General features: G+C 44.6%; 1 protein-coding gene across 4 annotated transcripts in view; it reads right to left on the reverse strand.

The window, feature by feature from the left end:
- Nucleotides 1-23,794, reverse strand: part of RGS12 (regulator of G protein signaling 12) — a 182,972-nt gene that overhangs the window by 19,428 nt on the left and 139,750 nt on the right. For all 4 annotated transcript variants that reach the window (XM_066573347.1, XM_066573350.1, XM_066573349.1 and 1 more), the window contains 9 exons: nt 22,971-23,130; nt 16,059-16,171; nt 13,962-14,150; nt 11,059-11,132; nt 10,176-10,302; nt 5,171-5,267; nt 4,748-4,815; nt 3,223-3,379; nt 2,023-2,622 (listed from right to left, as the gene is read on the reverse strand). In XM_066573347.1, coding sequence (XP_066429444.1) covers nt 2,023-2,622; nt 3,223-3,379; nt 4,748-4,815; nt 5,171-5,267; nt 10,176-10,302; nt 11,059-11,132; nt 13,962-14,150; nt 16,059-16,171; nt 22,971-23,130 — 1,585 coding nt within the window. The remainder of the gene's footprint in view (nt 1-2,022; nt 2,623-3,222; nt 3,380-4,747; nt 4,816-5,170; nt 5,268-10,175; nt 10,303-11,058; nt 11,133-13,961; nt 14,151-16,058; nt 16,172-22,970; nt 23,131-23,794) is intronic.

The raw sequence follows: 23,794 nt of genomic DNA on the forward strand, positions 1-23,794 counted from the left end.
GTAAACATTAGGATGAGTGGTTCCATCGCAAGTTTAAGGAATGTAGAATGCCTTTAAGGAAAGTTAGGAAAGTACAATGTGTTATGTAAAATCATGGACAGAGCACAGCAGAAAATAAGAAGGAACACACAGACCATGCTTCATGAAGGCACACTTTATAGTAAGGTTCAATCGAGGAATCAAAGAGGAGGATCAATAAAAACTGTACAGATATCTACACACCATGAGAGTCTTCGAGGAACATGCAGGGCATAAGAGATTTCCATTGTATATTTACAGAAAATTCTGAGAAATACAGGAAGGTCCAAATGTAAAAACTCAAAATTAAAAAAAAAATTACATTTTTGTGAAAACACTAAAATTGAAAAATTAAATAAAAAAATATATATACATATTTCTTAAATGATGATCATTTTTCTCAGATAAAAACAGTCATAGAACAATGTGAAACTTAATTGTAGGCTAATTACTTACTAACATAAAATCGGACCAGCACATAAATTGACTCCTCCTACCACTTAAAATGCAATTCTGCAGGGAGGCATTAAGTCAGTGCATTAAAGGGGTACTCTTCAGCAAGTTAGCTTCTGTCCACAGGATAGGGGGAAACTTGCTGATAGTTGAGGTAGGAGGTTCAACTGCTGTTAATCCCATGAATACAGAGAGGTCATTCCCAGCACGTTACCATAACTTTGACCACTCCATCCACTTCAATGGGAAGTGCCAGAGATAGCAGTTTTAAAGTGCTCAGCAGTCTCAGACTGCCCCCACTAAAATGAGAGGAGCAACGGCGTGCATGCATGGCCACGTTACTAAAGCTTTCAAATGCGATGGGGATTAGATCTCTGAATTGGTGGGAGTCCAGTGGTCAGACCCCTCCGATCAGCAAGTTATTCCTTATCCTGTAGGTGAGAGATAACTGGCTGAGATGGGAATGCTCATTTAATTACAGTTTGTCAATTCACAGTAATTCAGAACACAGTAGTAATGGTCGTAGATTAAAAATTACAAAAACTTCGGCAGGAATTTTGCATTCTGAAATGCGCCAATAGCTTTGGTGGGGTTTGGATCCACCACGGATATTAGGACGAAGGGGTTTTCCTATCATATCAGTGTCCATTATGATCATTTCCCGTAAGCACTCGGGAGGTCCGTCACCCACCATTCGTTCTAAGCATTGTGGGTCTGTGGACTGGGACTCCCATTAATAAACAATACTTTCCGAAATATCTCAATGACATGTCACAAGATTAATTGAAGTGGAATTCCCCCTTTATGCCATAGGGTGCCCACGTACGTCAAAGTGACTTAATTTCTGTAAGGTCAACTTAGTAATGATGAATATCAGTAGATAAATAGTAGGATATAGTGAAAGAAATTCACAGAACCCATGTTCCATAATATTTACATCCCCAATCATAAGTTCGTCATTGTACAATTCGGACATAAATACAAGATAGAGTCTTGGCACGTGAACAGTAAACAGACCCCGGAACCCTATTCCACACTGTGGAACAGAGCTCTAAACAGAAACATGCAGTCAAACACGAAACCAGAAAATAAAAAATTTGTGCAATTCCGCAATGTTTAAAAGTGCAAAGAATACAAATAAAATAAAAAGGTAAAAATTAGAGATGAGCGAGCGTACTCGGAAAAGCACTACTCGCTCGAGTAATTTGCTTTATCCGAGTATCGCTGTGCTCGTCCCGGAAGATTCGGGTGCCGCTGCGGCTGACAGGTGAGTCGCAGCGGGGAGCAAGGGAGAGAGGGAGAGAAAGATCTTACCTCCGTTCCTCCCCGCTCTTCCCTGCAGCTCCCCGCTCCGTGCCGGCACCCGAATCTTCAGGGACGAGCACAGCGATACTCGGATAAAGCAAATTACTCGAGCGAGTAGTGCTTTTCCGAGTACGCTCGCTCATCTCTAGTAAAAATGTTACATTAAAGGGTGGGCGGGGGGGGGGGGTCGTAGTTTGGAATTTAAAAAAAATATAGAAACAGATCATCACTAAAATCTAGAAATACCTGATTTCTGATATCCTGAATTATCTTGACTGCCCGAGCATGGAGGTGGGGGTGGAAAGTTGACTTCAGAGAGTTTACTGACATCACCAGGTGGTGATGGGGGTAATGGTAGTAAAGTGCTATTGGGACTGCTAATGTCTCCTTCAGCCACTAGGGTGAGATCGGCAACATTGTCGTCTTCTATAGTCTGGATATTTCCAGTGGACAGGTCTCTTGATAGTCTCTCTCGGTTGGGGGCATTTCTCTCTTGAACATGTGGAATTGGAGACAACGGCGCATTAAATGGAACGTATGGTTTCCTTCCAGTAGGTGGCACAATGTCATGTTTGTCCCTTTTGTCCAGCACACTGTACTTGCTGGATTTGTCTCCACCATTCTGGGTACCTGATAACACACTGGATGAGCCATTATGGCCTTTGTCAAAACTACTACTCTTTTCAGGCCTTCTTTTCGTAGGGTTTCCTGAAGTTAGGCCGGACGAAGTTGTGTCAAGCGGAGACAACCGTAGAAAATCTGGAAGTACCAAATCTTCTTTCCGGAGAAGTCCTCTCTGGTCTTCTGCCCGATTGCTCTGAGCCTTAGAAATCAGTTCAAAGAAGGCTACAAAGAAGAAGAAAAAAAAAACTCAATATTTCATCATGACCAGATCACACGTAGACAAAATTATTTTGTTAATTGTAGTAGAGCACAGTTTGTTATTTGGTCTGAAGTGATATCACACTATGCCATTTGTGGTTTCACCGAAATTTTTTTTTTTTTTTTGGAAAGCTACAGTTTTTGTCTGTCAAAAGAAGAATAAAATGTCCAAAATAGAAATAAAAAAAACAACACTTAGCAAACATCATAAAAATTTTGGTGCTAGAACTTAATTTATAATTTTTTTTTGTAAGTCAGCACCTCTGAGTACCTTGTTACTTATATTCTTCATTTTAGTTGATATCCTTTAGGACAGAGCTGTTATTAGTGACTAGAGTTTATCTACAAGGAGCCCAAGGTAGTCTTAGCCACACCTCTTGTCTCATCATTCGTTTAGGCTGCTGCAAGACCTCCCCCTGAAGCTCTACCTCTACTGATTGGCTGCTATGTATAAACACAAGCCCGTCATCACAAAATCAACAGGAAGGTCAGTGTAAGGAGAGATCATTCAGTTTTTCTGCTTAGTACAAGGGAAAAAAGGAATTCTGCATTTCCTGCATTTACCTTCGGCTTCATCCAGGTTAATTTTATGTTGCTTCTTTCTTCCCATCCTCATAACCGCTTCATCTTTTCTCATCAGTCGAACATCTCTGCTGCTTCCTTTGCCATACTCTCCCTTCAGGCGAATGGACGAGGATTTCACAAGAGGACGATCTTCACCCTAAGTCAATGTCAGGAACATCAATAACTCACCTCCTCTAAATTTACAATTACTAAAACCTTATGACAGAAGCTCAGTTAGAATCCACTTTGATTTCTTAGATTCATATCCCTAATAAAGACAAGAAGAGGATTTGCCGACGGCTTCTCTTCACAAAAAAGAATGTCTAGAAAAACTATGAAGAGGCCAATGCAGTAAGAGCGCTCAAAGTTGCCCCATTAACTGCCAAGGGTGTACTTACCATAAAGACAGGCAACTTCAGCTGGTATGGGACACTAGAGAGAGTGGTCCACACCCAGGTTGGTCTCATCTTTCATTTAAACAGGTGGCGACAACTTATGTAGGGATCACCTCTCCATAGGGCAGACAATGTTATTGAACAAGGGTATGGGGAAATTAACTGCCGAACACAGAATGGGTGTACTAGAGGGGGTTGTCAACAACTACCAATCCCTTCTGTATCAGGTGAGATGTGATGGTGTCAAACTTTTTTATGCATACTATAAAGGCAAACCATATGGCTGCTATTGGGCTTATAAAAGGGGGGGGGGGGGGCGGTGAGTACAGCCATGTTGGTCCCATCTCATGTGATACTTGGTGTTAAGAAGTTGTGCAGGGCTCAGCAATCAAGGAAAGCTACATTGATGGTAAGCAAAGGGGTACAGAACAGGCATAAAAGTTAAAAGTGGAGAAACAAGAACCATTAACCTCTACTCTTGTTGTCAGACCCACTACCAGAATATGAGACTATGATGTCCACTCTGTTCTAGATAAGCCAATACTACATAATAACTAACTATTAGGTGTCCATTAAGCATTTTGTACTTTTGCGAGGTCTTCCTCTAGTCACATCCAAAAATCCTGTTAAAAAATTCTGCTGGTTGTCCACAGACAGACAATGGAGATATGGTGATCAACAGCTTTGGTTTGAAACTCATTTGAACTCCCACAATGCACTGCATCCTGGTAACCAGCAGAATTCTCAATTTAGCTTTGGATGAGAATGGAGGGAAAAAAAATAAAAAATTGGTACTTGTGGGTTATCGATCACCACTTTTAAAATATAGAATATTATAAATATTTATGTTTTGGAGAAATAAAGGTGTTAAAAAATAAATACTTTTTTACGCATATGTATTGGTGCAACATTTGTGAAATGTATTTTTAAAAAGTGGTGACAGATAACCCACAAGCATCCAAAAATCTTAAAAACCATACAATATAAGAAAAGCGGAGTATTTGCATTCTAACTAGATTTACACTGTAACAACTACTACAAGTGGTAAAGAACACATTTTTTTAATGCAAATTAGCAATATTGAGATCCCTTAAATGTAAACTCAATACGGAGATCAATGGCGTAATTACCACAGAGTTATTACTCCTGGAGCTCGTCAGCGCAGGAGTCGATTTCATCATTGGGCTCTTGGACTTGTCTGCAATGAAATAACGATACAATCTGTAAGCTTTAAAATAGAATTCAGCTCCGTAAAACATAAAGCGACTATTCATAGCAGAGGCCAAAAAGGGCAGGATTTATAAATGACACGGAGGTGTGGAAATGTGGTTTAAGAGCATCGGATTTTCACTGAAATTATTCTTGTATCAGTCTCCAGAATGGGAGAAAACCAAACACAGCAGCCAATTTCATCAAATTTATATAAATATTATGTTAAGCACCTGACAGAAAATAAAGAAAGTTCTAATTTTGGCGGCTCTGCCTCATTTGTTAGTGAAGAGAAAAAAAAAACAGTAAATCAGCATTTTTTCCTAAAATTACCAGGGACTCACCCTTGGTTCTGGCGGTCTCCTTCTCTTCCAACACAACCCTCTGCCCATCCAAGGTGGAAATTGGGACACCCAGATCTAAAAGTTCTTGTTCTCCACTCTGCAAGCAAAAGGGCTAAATGAATTTACAAGACCACAAAAAATGTAAATGGGTCGTGCCAAGTTATAAAGTTTAATCCTCATCTACAGGGGATAACTTTATGATTGTTGTAGGTCCCACTGCTGGGATCCCAACAATGGGGGGCTAGTCGGTCCCTAAATGAATGGAGTGGTGCTCGCACAGGCACACCGACGTTCCATTGATTTCAAGGACAGCGTTGGAGATTGCAGAGTTGAAGTGATTCGGCAATCTCCGGCAGGTCATTGAAATGAATGGCGCGGCAGTGCAGCTACATGACCTCCGCTTCTTTCACTTAGTAACAGACTGGTTTCCCCGTTCTAAGGATTGGTGGGGGTCTGACTGCTGGGATCTGTGAGTAGGGAATAACTTTATAACTTGGTACTACCCCTTTAAGCTGCAAAATTGTGAATTCTATATGTCAAAATGTAAGCAACAATAAACACATTTACCAAGTACAACTGATAAAAGTAAGGCTCTGATCATATCTGCAAATGGAGTTTTCCATTCTTCTGTTCCATCATACAGAAAAACTTTTCTGTTTAATTACCCCTTAATTTCAATGAGGTCTTCGGGGCTCAGTTAGTTTCAGTTGATGTCTATTCCATCAGACTTGAGCGCGTTTTTTCCATAGTAAAATAGCTTTGCCTGCTGTGCCATTTTTTCGTAAAAAAAAATAATAAATCTGATGGAAAATAGCATTTTTTAACATGGTTGCCAATAGAATATGGATGCAAATGGAAAGCATTCTCGACACAATCGAAGAGATTTCACCCAGTTAACAGAGTTTGAGGGGCCTGGGGCGGGGAAACGCATTATTGAAATTCAAGAATCTGGATGGTCGTATCAACGAATTGCTGGACACTTGGGCCATTCTGACAAGTCTTTTAGGAGGAATTGGGACAGGTGGATGCGTGAGAGCACACACACAAGGCAACCGGGCTCAGGACACCCTCAACAGAACACCAGTAGAGAGGATCATCTGACGTTCGACAAGTATAAGCAGCGCCAATAGTTTTGTTGTTCACTATCCAGAGGCAGGAGGCAACATCATTACAGCCCTGTGTCTGTCGGAACCATTTCCAGGATCTCGGCTGAAGTACATTTGGTCTCATGGCACCCATTACATGTACTGCCTTTAACATCCGTCCACCATTGCCTCAGTTTGCAGGGATGTCATGAACAACGAAACTGAACTGCTACAGAGTGGAACAGAGTCATCTTTAGTGATAAATCCAAGTTTAGTTTGAGCACTGACGACAGCCTTTATTGTGGAGCGGCACACTACCACCACTGCTGGTGTGATGGTCTGGGGGGCATCGCATATGACAGTCTGTCACCCCTAGTACCAGTACAAAGGACAATGACAGCTCAGCGATATGTTCAGGGCATCCTGCAGCCACATGTGTTCCTCTCATGGCAGGACTTCCAAGAGGCATTTTCCAGCAGGGTATCACAGGAATATCCCCCCAACATTGTCACACTTCCCTGGCCTTCCTGGTCCCCAGATTTATCACCAATGGAAAATGTATGGGACCATCTGGGATGCCAACTTTGATAGCCTACGAGTCTGCATGAACTAGTGGCTCAGTTACAGGAGATATGCAGCATGATACCATACGAAATCTGTATGTCTCCATACACACCCATATCACATCTTGTATCCAAGCTACAGGTGGTACAACAGGGTACTAGAGTCTCCATTCCAGTCCATATTACATCTTCTATCCAAGCTACAGATGGTACAACAGGGTACTAGAGTCTTCATGCCCGCCCGTATCACATCTTCTATCCAAGCTACAGATGGTACAACAGGGTACTAGAGCCTTCATGCCCACCCATATCACACCTTGTATCCAAGTTAGAGGCAGCACAACAGGGTACTAGAGCCTCCATGCCCACCCGTACCACATCTTGTATTCAAGCTAGAGGCAGTACAACAGGGTACTAGAGCCTTCATGCCCACCCATATCACACCTTGTATCCAAGCTAGAGGCGGTACAACAGGGTACTAGAGCCTCCATGCCCACCCGTACCACATCTTGTATTCAAGCTACAGGCAGTACAACAGGGTACTAGAGCCTTCATGCACACCCATATCACATCTTGTATTCAAGCTAGAGGCGGTACAACAGGGTACTAGAGCCTCCATGCACACCCGTATCACATCTTGTATCCAAGCTAGAGGTGGTATTACAGGGTACTAGAGCCTCCATGCCCTCCCATATCACATCTTGTATCCAAGCTAGAGGCAGTACAACAGGGTACTAGAGCCTTCATGCCCACCTGTATCACATCTTGTATCCAAGCTACAGGCAGTACAACAGGGTACTAGAGCCTTCATGCACACCCATATCACATCTTGTATCCAAGCTAGAGGCAGTACAACAGGGTACTAGAACCTCCATGCCCACCCATATCACATCTTGTATCCAAGCTAGAGGCGGTACAACAGGGTACTAGAGCCTCCATGCCCACCTGTATCACATCTTGTATCCAAGCTACAGGCAGTACAACAGGGTACTAGAGCCTTCATGCACACCCATATCACATCTTGTATCCAAGCTAGAGGCAGCACAACGGGGTACTAGAACCTCCCTTCAAGTGTTCAGTTTTCCGCAATAAATTATCCCTTTGCTCTGACATTTTAATCACTTATTTATACAGTGGATATAAGAAGTCTACATACTCCTGTTAAAATGCTATGTTCTTCTCATGTTAAAAATCTGACAAAGATGAATCGTTTCAGATTTATTTCCACTATTAATGTGACCCATCATCTGTACAATTCCACTAAAAACAAAATGAAATCTTTAAAAAAAAACAAAATAAAACCAAAAACCAAAACGTGGGAAAATAAAAAGAACTAAAATAAAATAAGTCTGAACACCCTATTATATTTGGGGATGTGGTCGTCGTCAGAATGTCAACTCATGAGAAAAAGTAGTCAGTACTCTGCTGCCATTATGTAAAGTGATTCTGATATATACTCCATATAAAGTTCAGCTCTTCTAGAAAGATTTTCCTACTATTTTCTTAGTCATATTTTTTAGCAAAAACCATGGGCCGTAAAGAGCTTACAGCACATGATTGTTGCAAGGTACGAGTCAAAGGAAGGGGACCAAAATACTTCCAAGACATTACATATACCATGGAACACAGTGAAGACGTCATCAAGAAGTGGATTAAATGTAGTACAGCAGTGACACTACCAAGAACTGGACAATCCTCAAAAATGTATGAAAAGACCAGAAGAAAATTGGTGCGGTAGGCTGCCAAAAGGCAGACAGCAACATTAAAGGAGCTGCAGGAATTTCTGGTAAGTACTGGTTGTGTATTGCCTGCGACAACCATATCCCGCAGTCTTCAAATCTCTGGACTGTGAGGTGGGTTGGCAAGACGTAAGTCTTTTCGAACCATGAAAAACATCCAAGCCTGCATACGTTGTGCCAAATCCCTACATCAAGTCTGCCAAAAGTATGCAGGAGAACATATTAGGGTCTGATGAGGCCAAGGTTGAACCTTTTGGCCATAATTCCAAAAGATATGTTTGGCACAAAGCCAACATTGCCCATCACCAAAAGAACACCATACCCACAGTGAAGCTGGTATAGGCAGCTTTATGGTTTGGGCCTGCTGCTGGAACTGGGGCTTCAGTCAAGGTGGAGGGAATTATGAACAGTTCCAATTATCAGTCCATTTTGGCACAAAACCTTCAGGTCTCTGCTAAAAAGCTGAAGGTGAAAAAGAATTTCACTTCTCAGCACGATGACCCAAAGCATTCCTCCAAATGACCTAAAGAATGGCTTCGCCAGAAGATGATCAAAGTTTTGGAATGGCCAAGCCAAAGCTCAGACCTGAATACCTCTGAAGATCTGTGGGTTGACCTGAAGAGAGCGCTACACAGAAAATGCTCTTGCAATCTGACAGTTTTGGTGTGCTTTTGCAAGAAAGAGAGAGCAAATATTGCCAAGAGGTACATCAACAAAGTATGTCTTATGGAGTATATAGTTATGCAACCACATTAGTTTTTTTTTATTTTTTCCACCCTAAAAAATTTCAGTTTTTAAATGGAATTGTACAGATAAGGGGTCACATTGAAGGTGAAAATAAATCTGAAGGGATTCATCTTTGTCGTATTTCTTAACATGACATAAACATGGCACTTTAACAGGGATGTGTAGACTTACTAGATCCACTGTAAAGTTTCATTCGATTCCAATAACTTCTAGGTGCTTGATTTTTTTTAGACAAGGAGTGTATATTATATATAATTTATAGTAAAAAGCAACACATTTTTAAAAAATGTACCTTATTTTTTAGGATTATAAGACCCCCCCCCCCCCCCCCCCCCCCAGGTTAAGAAAACAGGAAAAAATATTTCAAGCCAATTTAAACGTCTCTGGGGATCTAACAAAGTGATGGGGCTGCCGTCATTAACTGTAGTGTTCTACTGTAGGAAAAAGGGGTTAACAGTGAACAGTCCGCTCCAATTAAACCTAATGTGTCCATTCTAACAATTGCGCGCATGCACTGTGTCCATTCTAACAATTGCGCGCATGCACTGTGTCCATTCTAACAATTGCGCGCATGCACATACACCCTGGCAGCTAGCATGTTAAACAATGATTTTATTAACACCAAATCCCGACATGGTTATGATCTCCAGTGTTATCTGTTGGAGGAGACTGACCGGGCAAAAAAAGGGAGGACTGTAGGCCACAGAGTTCTCCCAATGATCGGGCAAAGCACTGGCAGATCACTAAGGCAGTGGTCAGGGGTCTCTGGTTCTGTCAGACCCCCTTACCTGCTGAAAAGTGTATTTTATAGGTCAGAAAAATACGGTGTTTAAAAAGAAAAAAAAAAAGGAAACAGAAAAAAGATACTTACAAGTCTTGCCACCAACTCGCTAAGATTCAACCCGTATTTTGCAACAACTGGACGCAGGACCTCAGTCACAGGCTTTGTTGGTTTGGCTTTTAGCCCCACTGATCTGTTAATCGGTACAAGATCCAATCTAATAAAAAAAAACAAAAAATAATTAAAATGTTACTCATTAAGTCATACATTGTTCTCAGATACCAGAAAACCTCCATTTTATTGAGCCATAGAGATATATCTTAAAGACCCCATAGATAAAGTATTGCTTTTTTCACTCTTTCCCCTTTTAGCCTGTCCTCCCGTAATTACATACACTACAGTGCAATCTGCAACACTTTTTTATCTGGGTGAAAAATATGGATTCTGAGCTCGTAAATCATGATTAAAAATTCTGAAGCGTCAGTTAAGACTGACAAACATCCAAGAAGTAGAGAGAAAGAAGGTTACATACAACACGTATGTTAATGCGGGATCTATATATAGAAGGCTAGATAACAATGGGTAAAATACTAGTAGCAATTAGTTATCCCTGCCACTTGGGTAACTAAATAATCCCAAATTAGATGAAAAATGAAAAGTTGTGTGTTTTTTTTGTTTTAAAATAGACATTAACAATTTTAGGTTTTTTTTTTCTCTTTTTTAATTATTTTTATTATGTGTTAGTGCTCCCTCCATAATCCTATATATACAGAACACGCTGAATGATACATTGTAGCAATAATCCCAGGGAGATTGTTAGTCTGGAAGCTGAAGACCACAGACCTTCAGGATCTAGGAGTATACATTTTATTACAAAAACGGTAGAGGAAGCGCTGCTGCCAGGAGGGTCTGAGTGGAAAAACTTCTGCGCAGCCCAGATTTACATTTGTTAGATTCATTTTGTTTCTCTTACCGAAATAAAGTCCGCTTCTCTATTCTTAGATCCCGGGACTCCAGAATGCTGCTGTCTTGGCTGAGCACGAGAGGCTTCATTACATGCGGAGACAAAATAAACAGAACCCTACAATAAATTACACATTGAGGAGGGCAGGCACAGCCCCGGCTGCAGCTGATACTTGTGGAGAGCTCTGCAACAAGGACCAAAGATAATTAACTCCTTCCCGGCTCTACAAGCTGGCATTGGCCACAAATGGAGCAGGTCTGAAGGCTGAGGACTTGGGAGAGAGTATAGAAACTACAGGCTATACATTAATGTATTTATCAGCTGGACAGACGAGAAGCCTACACCACTCCTTCCCAGAAATTATGATTTTTAGATTACCATATACTAAAGACCTACCGGTAAGATTTTATCTTTTGTAAACCTAAACTGGTCGTACACTTTAGATAGCATCGCCAACAGCGATATTGCCAACTCTTCCAAATACATGCATGTTCAGACTAGTCAAGCAAGCATAGTTAGGCTGGGGTCACACGGGACGGAATTCCAGCAGAATGGCCACACCGAAAAACCGCGAGAATTCAGCTGGAATAGCGCAACTTCAAAACCCGTGGCCTTTATCCGCGGGTTTTGGAGTAGTTTCGTCGTTGGCATTTGTCTCCCCATAGAGAGGCCGCTGCGGAAATGAGAAAAGAATTGACATGCTGCGGAATTTAATTGTGCGCCGCGTGTCAATTTTCGTGCAGCTTGGCCGCAGCGTGTGGATGAGATTTTTGCAATTAGGGATTAGGAGCCGCGGGCAAAATTGCCACGTGGAAATTCCGCCCCGTGTGAACACAGCCTTATTGTCCCAGGCAGCAGAGGCTATGCAGTTACTAGACACACCACTCATCTACTGCCTAAACAAAAGGATGATGGTCTTTATACACATGCAAAGACCTCGGCTCGATGTTAAAAGAAAGAGTGTGATCGACATACAGCGATCCATTTTCTTTTCAGCAAGCAGGACGAGAAATTGGCTTATGGGGACTAATCTGGCTGCACTTCTCCCTGTTCGATGTTTTTGCAGTGTAGCGAGCAATTTTATGCTCGCACAAACAAGCCGGTCAGCTGACAAACGAAGAACGCTGGGGCCTGATAATTGGCCCATGTAGAAGGACCATTAGAAACTGGGAATGCCAGGATAAAGCTTGTAGCAATTGCAGACAGCAGATGTCAAAGCACAGGGATATTCCCTAGTTAGATTGTCATTGGAATCTATTAAAATTTAAGGGATCCTTTAAAATAATGCCATAGCTCTACGTTATGAGAATAGCTGTGCTCATATATATTAGAGACAGGCTGGCCAAACCTGCAAATTTCAGCAGGACCAGTCAACTATTTTTATGCACAGGACGGTGCCAACTGACAGATGTTGGAGAAAAGGAAGGATCGAGCATGTTGGATTTCAATATGCCTGATCTTTTATTCCCACAGGAAATAAGTGACTGCAAGAGGTGTCTGGCAGCAGCTTATTCTCTGCCCACCAAATTGTAAACACATCCAAGCTTGGCAGATGTGTATCGAAGGATAGGTGCAACCAATCTGTGCACTACTAAGTTGACTGTTATTGACACCAAATGGGCAGCCAAGTCGCATCCGACTAGTTAAACCCTGTTCCTCTATAACAAACTAGCAAAATCAAGACGACAATCAAGGTGTGAAAGACCTTCACTACTCTGGAAGAAGGGGCAGGCAGAAGTTCCTGCAGGATGACAACTAAGACAGGGTTTGCTTTTTCCGTTTAATCTTTGACCTCATGCTTTCTAAGCTTAAGAACTCTTTAGATGGGACGAGAATCATCTAAACCAGTGTTTCCAAACTCCAGTCCTCAGGGACCCCCAACAGGTCATGTTTTCAGGATATCCTATAGTAAGAACACCTGTGGCATTGTCTGAGGCACTGATGAAAATTACATCACCTGTGCAATACTGAGGAAATCCAGATAACATGACCTGTTGGGGTCCCTGAGGACTGGAGTTGGGAAATTCTGGTCGAAGCAACTACAGGAGCGATGATGTCACCGCTAGGGTCGTTAGTGACTATGCAAAGCGTTTAGACAGGCAGCTGGATCGGGGGCTTCTCGCTTAGCACTTCACCTTCTAAGTGAAGCGCTAAGTGGGGATCACTGGATCACACTGAGCGAGAATCCCGCAATCCAGCAAGGTTTTTTATGCTGAAAGTCAGCGAAAACAGAAGTGAGCGAAAAATAAATTAATTTTGAGCGATAATCGTCCCGTGTAAATGGCCCTTTAGTCTTCCTTTAATTCTGCCAGTTTATATGGAGACCCCTTCATTGTTCTGATCAGCAAGAGTCCCAGGGGTCAGATAAATCCCCCAAAAGAATCATGTTTTATATGATAAATTATATATTTCTTAGTTAATCTGGCTTTAAAGGCTTCTGATATTGTACTATCAAAATATTACACTGCCTGCCTAAAAGGCCCATTTACACAAAGCGATGAACGCTCAAAAGCGATCGTTTGAGCAATAATCGTTGCGTCTAAACTTGCGACCATTGTGCACTGCTAGTTGATCGTTAAATTCAAGCCAGCCTAAAAATCATTGTGCGGTCTTATCAGGATTGCACGCTGAGTTCTCCTCGGGTAGTACTGATAGCATTGTTTCCCGTCAGAGAACAAAGGAACTGAAAGCAGATAAGAGCCCTCCAGCTATTAACTGCATTCAGCTAAAAAGCTTCATTTGCACGCTAATAAGTTATTAAGTAGCTGAGTAGCTTCATAATAGTTTATGCAAAGTGATCGCTCAAAGCTGTCACTCAAACTGTCATTTGAGCGATTTTTGAGCGATCATCGCTCTGTGTAAATGGGCCTTAATTCTAACGCTCCGGCTGATTTCTTTTAAAAGTACAATACCTTGTTGCCGCCGACTAAGAACAGATCCACTGCAGCGATGTTAAAGCCGTACTTCTCGCACAGACTGCTTAAGATTTCTTTAATGGAGAAGCCGCTTTTCACAACCATGGCACAGGAGGAGCCATCTGGCAGGGTAATGTAGCAGTGCTTGGGGGATTTCTCGGAAGATGACACTCTTGACGATTCAAACTACGGAAGAAAGAAAAAAAGTGACAGATAATAAAAGAACAGACAGCAGAACCGCAGCATCAGGCCATACGGCTCATTTACTAGTTCGGGTGAGGTTACCTACGCAGTGCAACTTGTAAACCTTGTGATGGTGTCATTTATATTGAATGTCTAAAAGCAATATTAGCATATACATTTACTGAACATGTAGAAAAATGTATAGAAATTGGCAATAGAAGCTTTTTTTTACTAGGATTCCCAACAATTTAGCCACTTAGTGTTAGAGGAAATAGCTTGAAATTGAAAACAGACCAGAACCACTTAACTGTTAAAGTTGCACTTCAATGTAATTAAAGGAGTCACTCCAAAATGTAAAAAAGTTAACTCCTAACCATCTGCAGGACAGAAAATACCTTTATTACCCATGGGACTCTCACCACTGAAACCCTCAATGATCCCGCGATTGGGGGTCCCATGTTCCTTCTTCCTCTTCACTATGGGTTCGCTGCATCGCCTCTACGCCCTCAGTGAGGAGGAGACTGATCAGAGTGGTGGATGCACATGGACTGTGCAGTTCGATTCACTTTCAATGGGACTGTGGGAGATAGCCAAGTGCAAGCACTCAGCAAGTGTCAGCGCATGTGTGGCCAGCACTCCATTCAGTGTGACGTCACTGCGGGTGTGAGAAGTGAGTCATCCCCTACCCATGGGATGATCCGTGGGGAGAACTTTAGATTTTGGGATAACACCTATAAGGCATTCTCGCATGAAAAGACAAAAAAAAAAAACGCAGGCATGTACAGAGGGTGGACAAAAATACGGAAACACTGTACAAAATGCATGCCTTTAGTTACATGGGATTATAAATGATATTTGAATAAGACATGTAGAGACCACTTTTAAAGTGGAGATAATATGATGCTGCCGGGCAGAAGCGACCATCTGCTTGAGCAACAAAGTTCCATTGCTCAGGAGTTTGAGCCACTCAGTTGCAGTTACCAGCTGGCTCCTATAACCACCCAGAGCAGGGCAGGAGGTGAAGTAAAACACAAATTTGGCGGGAAAGCATTCACAGCCAAGCAGCGGTCAAAAAGGCAGCTCAGTGCTAGTGATTAAAATCCCATGCATTTCGTATAGAGTTTCCATATTTTGTCCATCCGCTGTATAAATCAATGCCAGGCTGCTGCTGGTAACTTTGCCATTCTTAAGCATTTACGACAAACAAAAGAACATCAGGTTTTCATTTTATGGATTTATCTTCAGCTCCATGTAAAAGGGTAGTGTGCAGGAAAAGAACATCTTCAGATTAGCTGAAGAATGTTCATGATGGCAGCAGCAGAGTGTGCTGATTTTGAAGGAGGCTGCAGTGACCGGTGAAAGGTTATGAGTGTTAAGTGAAGAGGGGAACGGAGAGGAGAGACCAAAAAGTCAATATTCAGAAAAGTTTCTCCTCTGAATCGAATCCCACAGACTTCTACAGTTAAAAGGTTATTATTTAGAATGGGACCCTTGCACAAGGCTGTTTAGAATAAAACTTGCAATATCTAACGACCCTTTACATGTGAATATAAAGTTGTACAAATGGGCCGATCAACAGTATAGTGAGCTTTAGCATTTGAAAGACATGTATTTATATGTAACAATGCGGTTTCGTAATCTCGATCACTTTTGAGTCCGCTGGTCTTTCCTCCTGTCTCTTCTGCTAACGACTAGCATGCTTGCATTGGACAATAACTGGGAACATTTGCTCTTAAAATGAAACCAGCCAGCTATGTAGAGTTTACACTTCTTCAGGGGGGACATGTATACCAGTCGTTGCCAAACCCTGCATAATCAGTAATGCAAGATTATAAAGCAGAGCCCGATGTCAAGACAACTGATAAGAATTTCTCTCTTGTAAAACAATTACAACTCTAATGTGCTCCTTACCTCCAGCGCATTGCCATTACTGCCACAATTAATCATCTCAAGACTTGCTGAAGAGGATACAGAACCTTGCGACTCTCGCCTCCTGCTGGGAGCCCCGTTGATAATGGAGGATTCTGCCAGAAAAAAAAAGGTTGTAAAAAAAGTGAATTGACAGGTAAAAGGAAAAGCAATTTCCCCTGTGTGTCCAGAGCTCGAAATCTGTTCAGTAAGACCAAGGGCCAAGGACGTGTATTAGAAGGCACACATCCTCACATACATAATATGTTGTTTTAGGATTCTCTTTCCTAAATCTGCCTTATGTTTGTGTCATTTCATCAGGTTCAAAATACACGCTACCCAAATCTGTAGAGCACGTTGCCCAGGTATATCCAATGGCCAGCCATGGATGATGAGTGTTTAGGAAATATCAAGCCAGGACCTTTAATAGTCTAGTATGTTATTTTTACAAATCTTAGAAGGAATCTGGAAAGTGAATAAAGCTGCTCTTTCTGTCTCTCCCCAAGCAGGAATTCCCAGCACAATCTCATGCATTAAATAGCAACTGAATTACATTAAGCCAATCAGCCATAGCTGGTGATCTTTAGGGTCCTTTTACACGGAATGATTATTGTTCAGATTACCGCTGGATGGTGCAAATCTGAATGATTATATCATTCAGTGTAAATGCTGCCAGTGACTTTAACGACAAACGTTAAACATAGGAATGGGTTCCAAAAAGGATGGAAAAGAATTAGGGCTTTTTTTTTTTTTTAAACAGGAGCTGATGTCAGCGTTAAAAGGAGTGCCGATCATTGAGACCAGAGCTTGTTTACCGTTCATACAATTGTTCGACCCCCCCATTCACTTCGGGAGTTAAATCAGCAGTTTTGACAGTGCAAAACCGAGATTGTGGTATAGCTTACCGTAAAATCTTTTTCCTCCTGTTCATTGGGGGACACAGCTTTGACCTAGGGCAGTGGTGGCAAAGCTATGGCACGCGTGCCAGAGACGGCACGCAGAGCCGTCCCTGCTGGCACGCGTCACCATCGGCCACTCACCACTAGTGAATGCCTGCAGGGGCCGCGGCTCCCCTGCAGGCATTCATTCATCAGCGCTGCTATCTGCGTTGATCCCAGCTACACTGTGACGTAAGTGTGCAGCCGGGATTCTCCTCCCCAGTTGTCTCCTACTTGGTTCCGCAAGAGCAGGGGGAGGAGGCATCCGGCAGCACACTGACATCAGTGTGCACCAGCGATCGAGCAGAAGAGGCGCGGCACTTCCACGAAGAGGAGAGGTAAGTATGTGGGTCTCGGGGAGAGGGGCATTATTACTGCTGGGGGAGTATTATAACTGTGGGGGGACCGTTGGAGGAAGGGGAGTATTATCACTACTGGGGACCGCTGGGGAAGGGGGGGAATCATCACTGCCAGGGGACCGCTGGGGGGCATTATCACTGCTGGGGGTCTGCTGGGGGGGGGGGGGGCATTATCACTGCTGAGGGACCGCTAGGGCGCATTATCACTGCTGGGGGCATTATTACTGCTGGGGGACGGCCATTATTACTGCTGGGGGGGATCGCTGGGGGGGCATTATCACTGCTGCGGGGGATCGCTAGGGGGGCATTATTACAGGTGGATCGCTGGGAGGGGGACTTTATTACTGGTGGGGAAAACGCTGGGGGGCGTTATTACTGGTGGGGGATTGCTGGGGGGGGGATTTTTACTGCTGGGGGACCGCTGTAATCATAGTGTCACCCCCGTAGCAGTAATAATAGTGACACCCCCCCAAGCGACCCCCAGCTGTAATAATAGTGACACCCACCAGCAGTAATAATAGTGTCACTATTATTACTGCTGGGGGGGCTGCTGGGGGGGGGGGGGTGTCACTTATTACTGCTGTGGGTCGCTGGGGGGGTGTCACTACTATTACTGCTGCGGGGGTGTCATTATTATTACTGCTGGGGGGCCACTGGGGGGGGGGGGTCACTTTTACTACTGCTGGGGGTACGCTGGGGGGGTGTCACTATTATTACTGCTGGGGGGACGCTCTGGGGATGTCACTATTATTACTGCTGGGGGCCGCTGGGGGGGGGCACTTATTACTGCTGGGGGGGACGCTCTGGGGGGTGTCACTATTATTACTGCTGGGGGGCCGCTCTGGGGGGGTGTCACTTATTACTGCTGGGGGGGGGGGCACTATTATACTGGGGGCCGCTGTGGGATGTCAATATTATTGCTGGGGTGTCACTATTATCGCTGTGGGGTGTCGCTATTATGGCTGGAGTATGCTTACATGTGGTGGAAATTAGCAGGGCTGTTTCAAAATAGACAGGCTGCAGATTTTGACTGCTTTTTGGATGTGTAAAATGCTGCAGTATTTCCGCATCCAAAAAGCAGTTAAAATATGCACCCTGTTTATTGTGAAGCGGCCGTGTCCTCTTTAGAATGACGGGGGCAAAATCATATGTCGTGATAAGCCCCACCCCGACATGTTGGCACTCTGCGGTAAATAAGTGGGTTTTGGGTTGCAGTTTGGGCACTCGGTCTCTAAAAGGTTCGCCATCACTGACCTATGGTATAGCTACTGCCACTAGTAGGCGACACCAAGCATAAAAAGTGTTGACTCCTCCCACTAGATAGATCCCTCCTGCAGGCATCCAACTAATTCCGTTTGTATGCAAGCAGTAGGAGTAGCGAGTAGGATACGAGAATAGTCAATACACAACAGCAATGCTCAAAAACTGTAACTCATTGGCTATGTGTGACTGCACTGAGCGCACCCCAACCAACAGCATATACGTTACAGTCCTAATACCAGACTGAGTGGGTGCCATGTCCCCCCAATTAACAGGACGAGAAAAGAGATTTTACAGTAAGTTATACCAAAATCTTGCTTTCTCGTCTATCATTGGGGGACACAGCTTTGACCTTGGGACGTTCCAGAGCAGAACCCGAGGGGGTGGGAAAATATAAGAAGCCGCAGGTGTAAAGAAGCGTAATCAGCTCTCTAACCGCGACTAGCGTTAACGGATGCGTAGGCATGCAGCATGCTCAGAGACGGAGCACAAAGGGACCCGAATAACAGCCCTCGCTACCCACCGTGACAAAGCTCCAGACAAGGAGGTTCCCACGAGACACCCGCTATCCGAGTAATTGGTGTCAAAACACAACCTGAAAAACATGATGTCCCTTGCACAGTAACCCCGTCCTGCCATGAAGTGGAGCCAATGGGAGGATCCCACTTGGAAAACCAAGGACGGGACTTGTGTTGTCGGGAGTACCAGCAGAGATCTGTGATCGAAGTCTCCATTGACGCGAGGTCATAATACCACGTGTAGAGAGGAAATCTGCAGCCGATCTCTTGATTACAGAGAAACTCCGCCCACTAGCGCCTCCTGCTTAGAAGAGAGACGAGTAGCCATGGCAAGCAGGGAATGACGACAGTACCATCCGCAATGGGTTAGTAGGAAGCATCCCAGGCAATGCGTTGGGACCACAGCTACCTGCCAGGAACAGGCGCTGTAGGTGCATGGCTTAAAAATACAATCAATATCAGCCTCTAAGCCTGTGACATGGCCGAGGCATCCACCTTTGCAGAAAGTCTGTGGCCTTTTTGATGAAGTCTAGGCTTGGAAATGGAGTTCCTCTTGGATATTCACCAAGGCAGCTCCTCACCAATATGTCATCGCAACAGCTAAGCCAGGCACCAGAAAAATGGATCTTGCCGGTCTTCGGGAAAACATCCGGGCCGGGAGGAGCGAGCGCTAAGAATTGGAATCAGTATCCGTGTCAACTGTTTCACGGTCTCCTGGACGCCATCATGCAGGAAGAACATGCTCCGGAGGATCACAGCGTGCTCTGGATCCACCTGAATAAAACGCCTTGTTTCCCGGATGGCACCCTAGAAGACCAAACACTGACTCAGACATTTTTTTGGAAAAAACAAAAAAAAACTCACTACCAGCGACTTTCAGCCAAACTAGTTTTAGAGTGCCTGTGTAAACGAGGATGACACTGAAAAGAAAATGGCACCTGCGTCATTACTGAGAAACCCAAGCCGATGCTCCATGGACACCAAGCCCCGTTTAAAAGGATGCGTCGGCCATACCGCAAATTGACTCACGTCAAAACGAGGCCCTGGAAGACGTAGGACACCCTGACTCTTCGGTCTAGCGAGGCCGCTGTCGGACAAGCTTCAGGTTGGACCAGACCCTTATGCACATTATCTGTGGATAAAGGATCCACGAAGAAACATTCTAGTGGTGCTGAGGCACTTCTTTCCTTCCTGTCACATACAGGACCTCTGGCACATCCAAAAACCTTTGGAATTGTGTCACCACCAGGCATCCTGCAGGGTGTAATCCAGCGAAACTGATGAAGGGTCTCGTCCCCGAAACGCGCATTCACTTGCTGTTTTTTTTAATTTTGTTAAATAAAAAGAAGTGCTTTCACTATTGCATATTGGACCTTAATCTTCTAGTAGCTCAGAGTGTTGCGCCATCACACCAGTATTTTTCCGCACTCTTCTCGATATACTCACACCCAGCTTGGTGGAGCGTCATCTTTTTGGCAGCACCTCCATCATTTAAAACACTTTACTCCAGAACTATTTCATCACTCTCACTGGGTCTTGCTCCACCATCCTCTTTCACCTTGTAACTCTCATACGGTAGTGGGAGCGCACATAGCACATGACCCCCGCCTGTCCTCCTGGAAATGGACAGTGCACGAAGACTGTCTGCAGAGACTGCAAGTGGGAAACTCTCGGAGAGCCCCTAGGCAAGGCTCAACCTGGACCGGAGCAGTCATGAGGAGCAATGAATCTGGTGAATGCTTGTGCAAGTACTCTTTCCATGGAAGGTACCACAGGTCTCAGCAACATCGGAGACATACAGACACTTAGAACATTGTTGTTTGTAAGACGAGATCTTCTCTACTGGATGTAATATCATACTGTAGCGAGAGTGCACATAGTATATGGCTCTGGCCACCCCCGTCCGCGTGTCATTCTGGCCCCTGACACTGCAGTACGGCTGGCTGCAGGAGGGGCAACAGGGGAGCTACCGACAGGCAAAGGTCAAACCGTTCCGGAGCAAACATGAGGGGCGATGAGTCCAGAGACTCCCTGTGCCAGTACGCCTTCTCTATGGAAGGTACTACCGGAGTCAGCAACCCCGGAGTAATGTTGACCACTGTTGTCCGTAAGAAGGGACGTTCTCTGCTGGATGTACATCTTGGAGCGTATGTACCTGGTACGCGGCTCTGGCCGCTCTTATCCGTGTGTCATCCCAGATACTGACACTGCGGCAAGCTGACTGCAGGGAAATGCGGGATGGGCAACAGGGTAGCTACTGACAGCCAAGGCTCAATCCGGTCTGCAGCAGACATGAAGAGCGATGATTCCATAGGAGTCAGCAAGCCAAGAGTTATGCCACACTTAGTATGTGGCTCTGGCACACCCCAAACACAGATCCTGCACAAAGGCTGCCTGCGGGGTACTGCCGGAGGGGCAAGAGGGGAGCTACTTGCTAGGCAAGACTTCAACCCAAGCCAGGCACCACGCTGAGGTTGATTGGGCAGGGAAACAGGCAGGACTATGGCTCCTCGAAATAGTGCATATTGCTATTGTGGAAGTGGGGAGCCCCTTCATTCACAGCCCCTGTCCCACAGGACCCTCTGCACACAAAAGACTAGCCGCCCTAGCGCCGCGGATGGATTACACAATCAGTCCGGCCGGCGGCCACACATATTGACCAGTGCTATTTAGCGTTGAAAGAGCGCTGCGTGGTGGCAATGTACATTGCAAAATGCGCGGCAGCAGTAACCACATGCCGCCTGGCTACATAAACCAGGCCGTATGTGCACCCGCCTCACAGCAGCTAGCAATAATGCCGCACCGCGGCCATCTTCATGCCGCACCGCGGCCTACCACCCGTACTGCAGCCAAGCATAAGACCGAACGGCAGCTAACAATAATGCCGCATAGCGTAGCGGCCAAGCATAATATAAACCAGTGCAGCGGCCAGCTGCCCCACAAAAAAAAAAAAAAAAAAAAGGGAAATGGCTCCTTGCAAACATGCGGCAACAGGTGCGTCGGCCACGGAGTAGGAAGAGTGTGCCGCCATCAGATTCCAGCCCAGGACACCGTACAGAGACCGGCGCGCCGTCAGCCCCGAGGATACTTACCTTCTGCCGTAGATACTTACCTTCCTCAACTCCAGCAGAGCTCTCCCCCACCATCGCCTCACCTTGCACGGGGAGGGAATGGCGACCGCCCAGAAGAAGAAAGGGGGTAGGTCTATGGCTGGCGGGCCACATGCAGGTATATCTGGATGTTCCTCCTTTTCTTCTGAGGGGACCGGACAGAAAACAGAAGGTTGGTCTCATTCTGTTCGCCCTCCTTGGTTGGGTTAATAGGGAGAGTCCTGCCTCCCTATTAGCCCTGGTCCATCCGGAAAAATCAGCCCTTACAGCTAAGGCCATCCACCTGCTATGGACACCAAGCCAAAACTGAATTAGCTGGATGTCTGCAGGAGGGATATACCTAGTTGAAGGAGTTAACACTTTTTACACTTAGTGTCGCCTCCTTGTGACAGTAGCTATACCCAAGGTGAAAGCGGTGTTTCCCAATGATACAGACGAGAAACTGCTGACAACTCCATGTAGGGGGATTGCTTCTAAATGTACTCAACCAAGAGACCACTATAGCTGTCATTGAAAGCTATGCAGAAGCTCAATGGTGAATGCCAAGGGCACGGCACAGAGGAGGTCTGTGGCGCTGGCCACTATACAGGGGTTGGAGCAGCGCCTTCTGCTCAGACCACAATGTAGCCTGGCACTGACAGCCAGTGCTGCCTAGAAAACCCCTTTAAGCCCCTCTACCTAAATTATAGACAGTAACATTTGGCAGGTCTCAGAAACATATTGCGGTTACCATTAGCGATCTCTCCATTCTCTCTCTTCTTCTGAGACTTCCCTATGCTTTTACTCCTTGACCAAGAAAAGAATGTCCCCTTCTTTTTCTTCTCATTCTCATCCTCCCCGCCAGACTCCTCATTTAGAGATCTTCCCGACTTGGTTTTCTTGCTGGGTTGCTGAGCGTGCAGAAGAAACAAAAGTCAGGCCAAAGACTTCAATAACAAAAGCACAGGCTTCAAGAGATGACATTTTTTATCTGGTTCTACTAGTAAGTGGTTAAGAGGTTATTCTGCTTATCAGGTGGCATGGACAAACGCTCTACACTGTTGAATGATACTTGTCAAACATGGGGCTAGGCTGGACATCCATAAACCAAGGGCCACAGCCAAGTGCCCTTATCCACTAGACTATCACAATCCTGGAGACATCTACAGCATCCAACCAGAAATCCTATTGTAACTACATTGTCATGATCACAAAATCCGGTATCTACAGGGATCAAAGAGTTCAGCTCACAGGTAATCAATTACAACGCCTTACACAATTCTGCTCACATTAGGGCTCATTTACACGACTGTATCCGTAAAATGCTGCGGAGGTCCTGCAAAGTTTTACTGGTCTGTGTGAGCCGGCAGAGACTGCATATGGCAGCGGTTGCACTGTACATGACCGCGTATCTCACGCATATAGTCGCGTGTGGGGTTTACACGCTAATGTGAACGGATCAATGAAAGTCCATTTACTTTCACTGACTTCATTCACCGTATGTCACATGGCCGTAATATGTGCTGAAATCACGGTTGTGTGAATGAGCCCATAGCATTTCGGAATTGCGTAATC

The sequence above is a fragment of the Eleutherodactylus coqui genome, chromosome 7, assembly GCF_035609145.1.
Source record: "Eleutherodactylus coqui strain aEleCoq1 chromosome 7, aEleCoq1.hap1, whole genome shotgun sequence".
NCBI lineage: Eukaryota > Metazoa > Chordata > Amphibia > Anura > Eleutherodactylidae > Eleutherodactylus > Eleutherodactylus coqui.